Source organism: Pipra filicauda, unplaced genomic scaffold, assembly GCF_003945595.2.
Source record: "Pipra filicauda isolate LSUMZ 115617 unplaced genomic scaffold, ASM394559v2 scaffold16_size7369187_pilon, whole genome shotgun sequence".
Classification (NCBI taxonomy): Eukaryota; Metazoa; Chordata; class Aves; order Passeriformes; family Pipridae; genus Pipra; species Pipra filicauda.
This window is the reverse complement of record NW_024104207.1, coordinates 3,755,511-3,769,189: the sequence shown is the minus strand read 5'-3', so window position 1 is coordinate 3,769,189 and position 13,679 is coordinate 3,755,511. Positions and strand designations below refer to the sequence as shown.

General features: G+C 35.9%; 1 protein-coding gene across 1 annotated transcript in view; it reads right to left on the bottom strand.

Moving 5' to 3' along the window:
- NUP133 (nucleoporin 133) overlaps positions 1-11,990 on the bottom strand; it is a 32,398-nt gene extending 20,408 nt beyond the window's left edge. The window contains exons 1-12 of the mRNA XM_027721406.2: positions 11,784-11,990; positions 9,650-9,768; positions 8,947-9,050; positions 7,763-7,870; positions 6,290-6,421; positions 5,342-5,512; positions 4,539-4,694; positions 4,373-4,443; positions 3,663-3,810; positions 2,659-2,806; positions 1,837-1,994; positions 597-688 (exon numbers count right to left, since the gene is read on the bottom strand). Coding sequence (XP_027577207.2) covers positions 597-688; positions 1,837-1,994; positions 2,659-2,806; positions 3,663-3,810; positions 4,373-4,443; positions 4,539-4,694; positions 5,342-5,512; positions 6,290-6,421; positions 7,763-7,870; positions 8,947-9,050; positions 9,650-9,768; positions 11,784-11,968 — 1,592 coding nt within the window. The 5' untranslated portion in view covers positions 11,969-11,990. The remainder of the gene's footprint in view (positions 1-596; positions 689-1,836; positions 1,995-2,658; positions 2,807-3,662; positions 3,811-4,372; positions 4,444-4,538; positions 4,695-5,341; positions 5,513-6,289; positions 6,422-7,762; positions 7,871-8,946; positions 9,051-9,649; positions 9,769-11,783) is intronic.
- Positions 11,991-13,679: the final 1,689 nt, after the last annotated feature.

Below are 13,679 nucleotides of genomic sequence, written 5' to 3'. Positions count from 1 at the left end.
TCCTCTGTTCACATGACTCATCCCAACATCAAACCTTTCAGAGGCATTGCACGCCTCCCCACAGTCCAATTGCTTTAATCAGGATAGTTTGACAAACAGTGTATTTCCTTCCACTCCTCATATCATTCAATCTAAAGAAGATATCATCCTGTACAAAGTCTGCCATGCTTAATCTTCATGGCCACATAAATAAGTAAATAAGCAACTTCAAAAGTATTACTGAAAACAGCTACATGAATAAAAAATGAGGATGAAAAGGAAAGTTTTTTTAACAAGAAAACACCACTTACTAAAGAATAAAGAATTCAAAATGCAAAGCTGAAAGTTGTTTCACTGGCATTAATGTACCAATAGAATTTACACAGAATAAGTGAAAAGTCATTGCAATTAGAGAAGTCTGCTCCTTTCTAGCACGTATCACTTCTTCACTAGACCACAAGATGTATTTAACATTTTCCTAATGAAGATGTGTGTCATTAAAACAGCTATAGTTAAAATAGCACAAGATTTTCTTTACCAAGACAATCTACTAAAGTATCAGAGCATCTTCAAAAATAGCAAAAAAAAAAATCTGAAAGGCCAAGTGCAATTTCTACCTGCAGTACTGTAGAAAAGCAGCTTTCAGTAATTTAGTCTTATCTTCTTGAGCTATAACTTCTAGCCTACTGGCGCTGTCAAATGCAGGACTCTGAAAATACAAAGTAAAACTTCAGCTGAAAGACAAATATTAATTTTTATTGTGAAATGAAAACAATTTTTCTAAGTAGTAACAACACAGATTCAAATAAATAAATAAATAAATAAATGAAACTGCTTCCACCTGGAAGCAATTGTGTTTAAGTCAAATATAAGCCTCCAAGATACATTACAATGAAAGTCACACAGAGGTTTGACCAACATTCTCACCAATTGCAAAGAAACTTTCAGCAATGTATTCCACCAGTCAGATTTTTTATGATAATTATTTTGACATTCAAACCCACCATTTCTGACAGAATTTAAAAGGTACTGTCATCCACAATAACAGTCTAAGTGCAGACAAACCTAACTAGAGATTAGTTCATTAAAAGAAATACAGTTCCATCTGAGCAATCACACAAAAGTCTTCCATTAAAATGCTAGTTAATAATAACTAGTATGACTTTAAATGTGATTTAATTGGAATAAGGATTGAAGCTCGCTATTACCCCATACAAATATTCTCTAATTTGTACTGTAACAACTTCTCTGTTTTCCTCTCTCACTCCAGGGACAACTTGGCAACAAATTCCACATACATTTTAATTTGTTGTAAGCAAGAGCTTAATAAATGCATATTGCACAAAACACCAATAAAAACACTGTCATAACTTTTTAATAAGATTATGTTAATATATATATAAAACAGGGAATAAACAATATTTAGCCACTACGTAGCCCTTCTCAGCTTAGCCTCCCAAGCATGATAAGAAAAATGTCTCTCATATACACAAAGGAACAGACACAAAAGACTGAAGAAACCATTCTGATCAAGAAGGGAGAACATCATCTGAGTCTCTGCATTAGTGTTCTCTCAGGCCTAGGCGACAGACAGTAATACACCTATGTGAAAAAAATATAAATTTCATAGAAGTTTCAACTTCAAAACAAAGGAAAACAAAAAAGTTACCCAAGCTGGCAGATGATGTAAAAATTCTTGGGTTTCGAAACTGCCTTCATTACAAGTGTTTGAGTTTCTATTTTAAAAAAACCTTTGAAACCCAAACAAGTCAGGATTTCCACAGTGAAAATTAAAAGGTGACAGAAAAACATTTTATTTCTAGGCTGTTTTCAACCAGTCAAGTAAATAACCATTACCTCACTTCTTGGTCCAGCAATAGAAGAGGACAGGGCATCTTCAAGGTCTTCAGGAAGCACAGAAACGTTTTCTCTAGATAAGATAGCAAGAAGTCCACTTTTTTTGGCAAAGAAGACGGGGAGGCTATTACAAGAACCTGCTCCTAAAATGCTATCTCCTAAGATGAGAAGAGGAAAAAGAAAAGCAAGCATATAAACAACACTTTAATTAAGAAAAAAACATGTAAAAAAGTTTCATATGCAATTATTAACTTTGGTCATCAACGAACAGTAATGATGACAATTGCAGCTGACATAGAAATTGTGGAACTATTTGCTACTGAATATGATTTCCAGATACTGCAAATGTTAAAAAAGAAAAAAAAAATTTAAAAAAAAAATTCAAATTCTATGTAGGGACCGATGTGCCTGTCCAACTTGAAAACACCTTTGAAGGTCAAGGATGACACACTTAGAGACATCTGATACAGACACCTAGTATGAATTTTAGGCTGAGCCTCTACACAAAGTTAACTTCAAGGAAAAAAATAAACCCCTCACAGTGAATATTGGGGGGGGGGGAGTAAAAGTCCCATAAACAACCTTCTCATCCTTTAATATACCAAGAATGGGGATCTACCTTCATTTTCATTTGAAACACGTAGAGTAACAATACTGGATGTCACATCAGCACTTTCTCCATACATTCAAGGGAAATTCCCAACTTGAAACACTTAATAAAGGACCATAAATACGATATTGCTCTCTGAGAAATATAAATACTGGCAAAATATTCAGTTGGAAGGTATCAACAAAACGTGATCCCCCTCCCTAGCAAGTTACCTTGTATGCCAAATATGATTTTCTCCTGTGGTAAAGAAATTCTTCCAGTTCCAGTGGAACAAGCAAACACTTCGTCTTCCTTATAAAGGTAAGCAGCATGGCTGAAGTAATCTGGGACTACCAGACAGCACAACACTTCATCTTCTGACTGAAAGTGTTAAATATGAACAATATTTAACAATATCTTAAAACAAACATCTAAAATTTTAAATGCTGATCCAAGTTTCCTGAATTTGTTTTAATTTTTAACAATGAGATATCGATGCAACTTACAACTTAAACCCCCTAACAAAATCACCTTTTTTCCCCTAAAACTTTAGATCCTGAGGGTTTTTTTCCTTCCATATAGTATATTCTTGCTAATTTCACACAGAGAGATAACTAAACAGATCAATTATTCTACAGTTTTCACATTCTCCCTCCATCTTAAAGAGTTTTAAGATGCCATTACAAGCAGCTGGGAGAGGGGGAAGAGTGGAAGACGTTTACCAAAGAAAGGTAATGCCCAAGTTTATGCTTCCAGAAGACATAGCACAACCAATGTACTCTACAGACAAGCAACATGCCCTCCCCTCCCAGCAAGCCAGTTGCCTAGCACGGACCAAAACACAGGTCTCTTAATTCCTTGTCCTGAGACAAGAGTCTCAACAGAGTCTGAGATCTGTTCTAAATGGATTGCAAGAGCATACCACAAAATTAGTCTGTAGAAACTTTCACAGACAGGACAAAAATTAGGATAAATTAGTAAGAGTCAGATATTTAGACTTTTATTTTTGGTGCTTTTTTTAATCTTATACTTTAAAATGCAAAGCTTAAACTTGACATACAGTTAGTATTAAACTTAAAGAGATGCTGGTACACATTTTCCTCAGAGTATTACGAACACATACTTCCAAGAGACATTTATTTTCCTTTAGACAAAAATCTGTCAGATAATTTATGTACAGGAATACTCTGAAACACTGTGCTTTCTTAGCTCAGTATCAGAGCCTTCATTAGCTTACCTGAAAAGATGGATTATACTGTGTGACTTCCACGATGACATCATCAGACATCTGGTAGCCTTTGTCTTCTACTGTTATCAGAGTGTAGTAGACAAGACATGGACGATCTCCAGGATGCCATGCTGCAGCAAGTATGACCAGCCCATCACTATTCAACAACAGATATAACAGCATTGAGAGATTATTACTACATATTTTACTTGTTAAGACTCTACCACTCGAAAAAAAGATATCTAAGTACAATCTAAACTAAATATTTTCCAGTCTTGTAGGTTTTTTAGAAAGAAAAATTATACTATTTGTTCTTCCAAGCTATTAATTAACAGTGTTCATATTGCAGTAAAAAACTGAAGCAAGGCAGTGGTAATTTTATGTGAATAAATTAAATACAATAGAGACTGAATTCTCTGTATTTGCTGGAACAAGTTACAGTTGCTTATTTGTTAACTTTGTAATATCAAGACAAAACAAATACCCAAACCTGATAAAATGACACTAAAAAGAGGAATGGAATTACTATCAGGTAAAGAATCTGTAATGCTAAAAAGATAATGATGGCATGAAATATAGGATAAAAACCTAGTTGGCTTATTTTATGAACAGTGCCACTCCAGTAAAATTAAATTGCAATTACTTACATGAAATTTTTGCAAGAAAACGGATTCATCTCATTAATGTAGGTCTTACCAGCTGCAAGTGTGCTTCCTTACCGATTCTGTTGCAAATCCATGTATTGTATATTTACTCCTCCTTTGATATCTTCATAGTTACTTTCAGATCCCTAAAAAACCAATACATCTGTCTTTTAATGATATGTAAACAGGCTTAATTAATTAAAAAAACACACAAATCCCTTCCAGGTGAGCTGACTCTTACCCAAATTGCATCTGTAATATGTTCTTTCAGGATCCTGCTGATATCCCAGCTGAGAATATAACGTTCTGATGAATCATCAATCTCCCATTTGTTTAGACTTGAACTTGTTAGCATATAAAAGCTTGATCTCTCTCTATCCCAAAGAACACTGGAAATCTGTATTTAAAAAAAAAAAAGCTAAAAAGGTTAAAGCAAAGCCTATTAAGGCTTTGGATACAATAATCTAAACCACTCTCAGTCCACAAAAAAAAAAAAATCACTTCCTTGGCCAATGTACGCAAGCTACAACCAAGATGAGTATTATGATAACTTCCAAGAGAAGTCTTATTTTATAGATATAACAACATCTATAGTAAGAACATTTCTCCTATTTTCTGCCAGCTTCTGAGGAGTTCATTGACAAAACTCAACATGACAATCAACCCTTGGCAACTCTAAATCAGAAAAGTAGAATTACAGGTTATTGTTAGTTTCTTCAAGTTGTAATGAAGCTACCACTAAAAAGGGCAGGACTCAGAATCATGGCATATACCCCAAGTATATACCCAAGAAGAATTATTATTTCAAAGTCTCCTTTAATTCGGACTTAAAGAGCAAGTCAGCAATCACCTTTACAAAGCATACAGATTTATTTGGTTTCTGTCTTTCAAATTCCAAAGAAATATAAGCAACATAAATGAGCTGAGTCTTACCTATTTTGGTCATCATACACCCTTACAAAATCTTTTCTTTTTCCTTTCTTAAACACTGAAGCTAGAAATTACAGAGAGAAATTAAAACAGATGAATGTTTTTCAGGCTTACCAGAGCATCATTTCCAGGAGACAATATACCCAGAAGAGAAGAAACCTTTCTACCAATTCCAGAAAACACACCCTGACCGTGTGGCAGGGCATGCTGTTGAATCTTGCCAGAACTATCAGGTATCAACCGGACTAGTTGACCTCTGGAAGATGATAAAATAAAGCTTCCTCCCTAACAAAGAGAAAAAGCAACTACATTAAAAAAATAAAAATCACATTCCTGAAAAAAATTCTACTTTCAGTTAATAATCTTTATGTCACCTCATAAGGGTAAACACTAAACAAGAACAAGATACAAGGCATCCTTAGTACTTTAGAGCTAACAAAGAAAAAGAAGCATTTATCACATAAAAGGCAGCCTAAACAAATTTTCCTCATTATTCTCTATGTTTGAATCAGTGCAACACACAGTTTACAGTATACTTTTTAAATTTTAAAATGTATTTTTGGAAAAAATATTAAAATAAAATATACTTAATCTCTTTCTCACAGGCATTGCTACATTTAACATTCCCATGATTAATTATTATTAAATAACACTGAACTTCCACGTGTTCATCTAAAACTCAAAGCATTACTAAACACATGGTAACCTTTTCTGTTTTATTCAATAGCATCTTATCCTAGAGGACACTAATGTAAGTGAACTGCATAGCAAGACTTCCATCCATTTATGTCAAGAAAAAGACAAACATCTGACTAGCACTTAGCACTGGCAGAGACTCATTTTCTTAGCTTTGTATGATATTTTTATCCATGAAACTCAATTTCAGTTAAAAACAAGAACCAATATCTCACATAATCCTTGGAATCTAGCAATGAAAAACAGTGAAAAAAAGTCTGCAACATTTATTGCAGATTTAGGACTGGTAACATGGAGCATGCTCTTCTGTTTTTAGATTAGGAATAAACCAAGTATTTTAATATAAATCATACTGTTTATTATTACCTTTACTGCTGTCAGGAAACTGCACAAAGAGCCTCCAAAGTCTGTAAAAGTGTCTGTATAGGAACCTTCATGTGCAAGATTGGGCCAGTAGCGCACAGAACCTTCGCTGGTAGCAACCATTATTGCCAGAGACTGGAAGTGAAAAAAAAAATTAACAGAACATGCAAGACAATAATAATCAGATTGCAGCTTGAACTAAAATATGTTATATTACATATCAAGACTGTGGGTGATGAACAAAAAAGTAGTAAATACAAATGGATGCACACTGACAAATCTGGAACTGAATCACAAAAAGATTATGCAGCATAACTTAATTCATGCGGGGAATGTTATACTCGCTTATTTTGCTAATAAGAGTATTTTCCACCGGTTCTTTTTTCTGATTCAGGGTCTGCTACTGAAATGCAAGCAAAACTTACAGATGCAAGGCAGAAGACAGCCTGTGAGGAATTTCAGATGCCAAGAGTTACAAGCTACTATAGAAGACTTAAAATGCAGACTGTAATTTAACAAAGAAACTGCTCTAGTGTCATTAAGTGAAATATCAAATCACATGGTGGCTTTTCTCTTCATAAAGACTTAAGCCTCTAGAGTGCCAGCATTAAGGCTTCTAACTCAGGAATTCACCCAGGTGCAAAATTCAAAGCATGAAGCCAGAGACTGTTCAGGTAGAGATTTGGACAAAAAGCATTGTACCTAATCTACTGTTTTTTAAAAAAAAAAAAAAAATAAAAATCACAGAACAATAGAAGAACTCTAGCTGGGAGTTGTTATTGAGCTCCTCAGAGTTTTCTAACTGATTTTTGACCGGACACTGGCCTTCATAAAGGAAAGCAGTTGGCTAATAAACATAAAAATTTAAAAAACACCAGAGTGCACTGTCCTTTGTGATTCCTGCCCATTTTTTAATATTTTTCATTTTAGTGAAATATTTTCTACACTAGCATTTCTATATCACTCTCTAAAATCATAGTATCCATGTCTAGCTCACAAGCTGTAGAATTACATTTGAAAAAAAAAAAATCTTGGTTTAGGTGTATTACTTCCTTATAAATTTCTTTTGGTGTTTGCCTCTCATCTATGTGTACTCAGAATTAATCCACTGCTGAACAATATTTTCAGCCAGCATGCATTTAAACTGCACTTGCTCAGACAGCATACTTGATTACCCCTGTGTTTGTTCCCACAATACCTCTTAGTCTTCAGTAATTTTGTTTGTTATGAAAGCATGTCAAGTAATCCTTACGAAAACTACTATTTAATCTGACCCTATAAAATGTAAATGGTGTAATTTGAAAGGACTAACAGAATTTTCTTTACTTCAAAAATATTTACTGCCAACTATCAAACCTGACCTTTTGAATAGATAGCATACCAGCAAATGTTTTCAAATAAGTATTTGATAAAAACTATATACTCAAAGTTATTCTAAAGGTGCTTTTAAACAACTAAAATTTAAAATTTGGTCACCTGCAGGGAAGGTGCTTCACCCGAGGAATTGAGACAAGATATAGCTGCTAAACTAGAACTCCATGGGAAGTCACTGGGTGGCAGCTGCAGCTCCTTGCACAGAGATAACTGGAAGAAAGAAAGAAAGAGACGCCATAATAAATATGAGACTGCAAGAATTTGTTCCTCTGTCACAAAGCCATTAGACTTTTTTACTCTCCTGAAAATTAAATTTCAACTAGCCCAGATACTGCGTAACGGAACCAAAAGAACGTCACACGACATTTTCAGCAAGGTTGTCACAAAAGCTAAAAAACATCTACTTGTATTTGTATATTTTCAAATATAACTGGTTTTCTTTAGTTATTTAAGTTCCTTATTATAGTATTCCTTATATATATGCATATAATGTGTACATATATATATAGAGTATTCCTTAATATTGTATTCCTTAATACAATATTCTAACAAGGCAGCAAAAAATTAAAATTAAAAATTAAACTAGAAGCACTTGAGAAAGCTTACTAGGTACTAACAGAATAGAGAGGGGAAACACTCCTTCCTCCCCTACGCCCTCTCGAAGTTAAACAACCAGAAAAGTTTTAATCCCTTGAAAAATCTCTACAAGTACTAGAATGCATATACTTGACACTCCACTGTAAGTGCAGGACCCGTTTAATTAAATTATATTGCACTAATTGAAAGATACTAATTTTGTAGCTACAGATTTTCTCTGACTATAACTGCTATTCACTGAAATGATGCTGAAAGAAACATTATCCAGAGGGGGGAAAAAAATTCTTGACCTCAGAAATCTAGATGAAACATATGTTCAGCACCTCTGAAACTAACCTTTTTTGGGTTTTTTGACAAGTTGAAAATCAGACCCAGAATAATCTAAACCAATCTGTAACATATAACTAGTTTTTAACTATCAAAATAAGATTTATCAAGACAATCTGACAAAAGAGCCACACTACTAAAATACAAAGAATTAACCTTAGTGTCAAGGTGACAAAACTGAAGAGCTTGAATTTCAGTTACTGTTAGCATGACTTCATACCAACCCCGCTGCTTCTGGGGGAAACCAGACAAACTCCGGTTTATAAAAGAAATCTTGTTTAAAAAAACCCCCAAAACCTCACAACTGCATAACTTGTTCAGCTAGAACAAAATACAGACTTCCATTTTCACCTTTCAGTTACCTTAGCTACTGCAGACTGACCAATCTTCCAAATAATCAGCCTCTCTTTATGGACTAGCCAGGCCCATCCACTTTCATCCACCTGAACACTCAGCTGGTCATCAGCTACACAAAAAAGTAATTTTTTTAAAACATTCAGATTTTTAAAACACTGCAGAGCAATCTTTAAAGTAGTAAAATTTCTTTCTCATTAGAAAATAAGAAATATTTTATATTAAATTAGTTTCCATATAAGAATTTACATCTATTTGATTAAGATATCAAATTACTACATGTAGTTTAAAAATCCATTTGACAAACACTCAGCTTTTGAGACTGAAAAGCAAGACAATCCTAGAAGCTATTTCCATCAATTTAGAGCAGATTATAATAGCTTCGTAAATCACTCAGCAATTTTTAAGATGATTTTTAAGATACATATTTGGTTCCTCCTATCTATCTAAAAACCTACTATTAGCTTTCTTTACAACCTTGCATTTCACAATATATTGGTTAAGACAGCACCTGAAAGATATTTCCATGCATTCACACCCACATGGGTGCTATTACAACTATTGTTACTTAACCAACACAGATTTAAAGCAAGGCACAGACATTTCTGTTTCCACTGTAAAGTCGGGATTTAAATGGCATCAACAGCATGTTAACACTTCCCTCACCTATCAATTTTCCTAAAAAAACCAAAAGATAAAATAAATTCTTACCATCAGCCTTCTTCAGGGCTTCCATAACCTTAACAGGCAGAGAGGATCCAAAAGCCTGAACATCGTAATTAATAGTCTCAGTTGCTGTAGGAAGCTGGATAACTCTGGTAGGAGTTGCTCTACAACAAAACAAAAAGTCACAGTTAGCTTTCTATTCTTTCTTCATCAGCTTCAGCAGACATTTACTTCATCAGTATCTGTTTAGAAATAGATTTATGTAAAATAAACATGCTCCCTCTGAGAGCACCATCTAAAGCAGTAATTTGGTGGCCTCCTTACAAGTTGCTAACTGTCATCAAATTCTTTATTTTTAAAGAATTGACACTGAATATGCAAGCAAACCAACAACAGAATCACTGTTCAACTTCTCTACATTCTGGTTATCTGTACTATAAAGCTATCCACAATGTCAGGAGAAGCTTAATAGAAGTTCTTCTCTGACTGCAAGGCCTACTTCCATCCCTAATTCTGACACTGCTGGGCAACAGTTGTTGCACTGTGCAATACTTTAAACACTCATGGTAGCCTGGATCAGACTGCACTTCTACTGCCTTTATTTTAGTGTGGAGAGTGCAATTCTTATCTGTTTCATAACATAATTTATAAAAGCTACTTTGCATCTTTCCCCACCTTTTCTCTCCAGAACAGCATAGGCCTGTCTTGTCTTTTGAACATGATTAAATGAGCAAATTTCTCTGCTTTTAGAAAAACACCCTCGTTTTATTTCTTCTCACAAGTGAAATGCTGTCACAGGCCTCCCAGTGTGAAATGGTAAGAGATGATGATATACAGCTAAAGACAAGCCTGAAATCCAGTTTGCAAAAATTATTAAACAGACCTGAAGTAAAAGCTCCAAAAACTGAAAACAGACCATCTTGTTTATCTCAACAACAAATAGATGCTCCTGAGAAAAGAGCTTCTGAATCCCTCTGAAATTGATCTGAGGCTCATGTTGTTTCTCAGTTTTGATTTATATGGAAGAGAGAAGAGAGGAAGCTGGGAGCAGGGTGCAGGGGGGAGGAAGGGAAGGGTAGGTTGGGTGGGTGTGAAATGCCTAAACTTTGACTATTTTATCCTCTTTTTAAATGCAGAGGTTCCTATTATTTTCATATATCACACATGTTTCATACAGGGATACATTTGAGGCACTCTCCAATTCAAAAGCTAATAAGAGATAATTTATAACGCTGAACATGCAGTACCCTGTATTTATAGTTTTAATGTACAATACTACTTTTAAAAAACCTTGAAACCATTCAACTATGAAATGTTTCGTCAGAATTTGTTATCATGAGAACAGAATATAACATATATCCTACAAAGAATCTGAGAACACTCAGGAAACCATAGACCAAGAAAGTCTTACTGCTCCAGCAGGAAAGTGAGCAAAAAAGAGTAAGTGTAGTTTAGTAACTCTCATAGGTTTTGTTTTGCTTTCCTTGTTACACAAAAAAATCATGCCTAACAGTTTTATCAGAATTTTCTGGAAAAACAAATTCATTTAATACGAAACCGAAAATACTAAGTACTTAAGTTGCCAAAAACGTTTCAAAAATATCCCTGATCAAAGATTTCTAAATAAATCCAGCTGGGAGATAATAAGAAAAGTCTTACTGTAGAACAAACGCTGTATAAAAGAAAGCAATAAGCAAAAATAATAAAGAACGGCTAATTTATACACTAGAGGAAAGGTTCCATTGTATAAATCCATACTGATGTCTAAAATCTTCAGCAGTATCTTCAACGAAACCAACTTCCAGAGTGACAGTGTCTTGACAGTACAGTGTTATTTAGGATAAACAGCAAACAGAACTTCTGAGTTACTAACACGGAACAAAAGGCAAAACATAAAACATCATCATGACGACTCCACACAGAGCTTCTTGCGTACTCGAATGACCTAGCACGCACACTTTTCAAAAGGACACCGCAAACAAAAAAGACCAAACAACACACTATTGGAAAGAGACTTATGGGTAATCACGGATACAGATTATCTCAGAGTACATTCCCCCCAAAAAACCAAAACCCAAAAACGGTAAACCCGCGTTCGCGAAACAGCAGCGTTGCAACCTCCAGTGCCTCGAGCATCCAGCACCGGGGCAGGGTCTGCCAGGCGCGGGGCAGGACTCACCGCGCCGAGAGGGAGCCGCTCCTCCGCGCCGCCGGCGAGAACAGCACCGGGGAGGCGGCGGCCGCCACGACGGGCATGTTCTTCCTGCCGCCCGGCCGGGACAGAGGGCTGGGGGCGGCGCTGCCCAGCGTCCTGCGGGCTGACCCGCCGGGGGTCCGCGGCGAGGCGGGAGCCGACGGGAACATGGCTGGGGATGCGGGAGTGGCGCCGGGCCCGTACTCCCGCCGGGCGCCGGCTGAGCGCGTCACCGCGGGGCGGGGACGGGAGGGAGGAGCGGAGCGGGAAGCGCTGGGAGGAGCCGAGCGCGGCCCCTGCCGGGGAGCCGTGGAAATCCCGCAGCACCCGTCGGGCTGCTCCCATGGGAGCAGGATTCCCAAGGCTGGATTTAGGTGCTGTGTCTCACTGAACTCACACGGTTAGCTGGCACTAACCAGCTGGAGCGTGGAAAGGTGGTATGTGTCATATCTGTGGTAAATAACAATCACGCGCTACAACTATTCAATGGTATAGAAATAAGATTTTAGCATTCAAGGGGAACTAAATTTTCCTTACTGAAAGAAAATACTCAGCGGCATTGGCTTGTATGAAAAAGAGCTTTCAGAAGGTAGGTAGGTACCATCCACTTGGGGAAGAAGTTGAGTTGCATGTATAGTATCAATAAAGCTAATTAGTTAACAATAAAATTAACCAAAAATAGCATATTCAAAAATTTCCTATAATTTTCCAAAAACATGTTCTTTGATTAAAGAGTCAGGTCTGTTAGGTTTTCTGTGTGGGATGTGGTCCAATATGACAGAACCCAAAATGCAGAGCAGATAAACTTGAGATGGTTAATGTGGCACGACTGAAGTATGAGGTACCTGTCAGTTTAAGTGCTTTGCCTTTTTAATTAAAGTCATCTCCTTTTGCTTTGATTTTATGGGAAAAGCAAAATACGAAGATCTAGTGGAGCTTCACTATACTATGACATGAATGTAGGATCCTTCTGTATAGCCTTCTCTATACAGATGATGCTAAATCATCGTGCTTCTGTCACTTCATTGAGAAAAACAAACCAAATCAGGAACTGCACACATAAACAAGCATACAGGGAAAAACCTGAATAAAATTCAAGCTGACATCCACACTTCCCAATATCAATGAATAGTGACATTCAAATTATTTTAAAAACCCTTCATATGTTGTCACTAAAATATTTAAGGCAATGTAGCTTGAACAGTCATTTTTTGCTGATTGACTCCTGTCTCCACATAGCTACACTTAATCAGGGAATTACTCGGCTTCTTTCTGTTGTCCCAGCCCTGTGTTAATATCTCCATCTTCAGGAGGGAGGATACAACTCAACATTTAAATCTCATTTTCAACACAGAAATAGTTTATGCTGATAAGGGTTAGAGACTTAACTGGTGGATTTTAAAATCACCTTGTGGGGTTTTGCATCTTCAGGGATTATACTGAAAGAGATTCTTAAATTAGAATCATAAAGCCAATTCTTCACTGCCAAATGTATCCTCCTGCAGTTATTTAAATTAATGTAATCCTCCTATTTTACCAGTTGTCCTTGAGAAGGTAGTTTACTAGTTGTTCTTTAAAAAGTAGTTAGGCAAAACTCATGATTTCTATGACTGAAAATTAAATTAAGTATAGAAAACTGACATATGCCTTAAAAAAGGACAAAAACATACATTTGTAAGGGCATGTTATTTTGAATGTCTTCTTAGAAAGCAAGTGAAACTAAAGAAATGGGAAAATAGAGAAGAGAAGAAAATGCATACCAAATTTTAGATTTTTCTATGCTGACTTCATATACTAATATACTTCCTTTGTCTTTATGTAAAGTCAGGTTTTTTGTTTGGTTGTCTTTTTTTGTTGGGCTTGGTTTTTTAAAGAACTTTC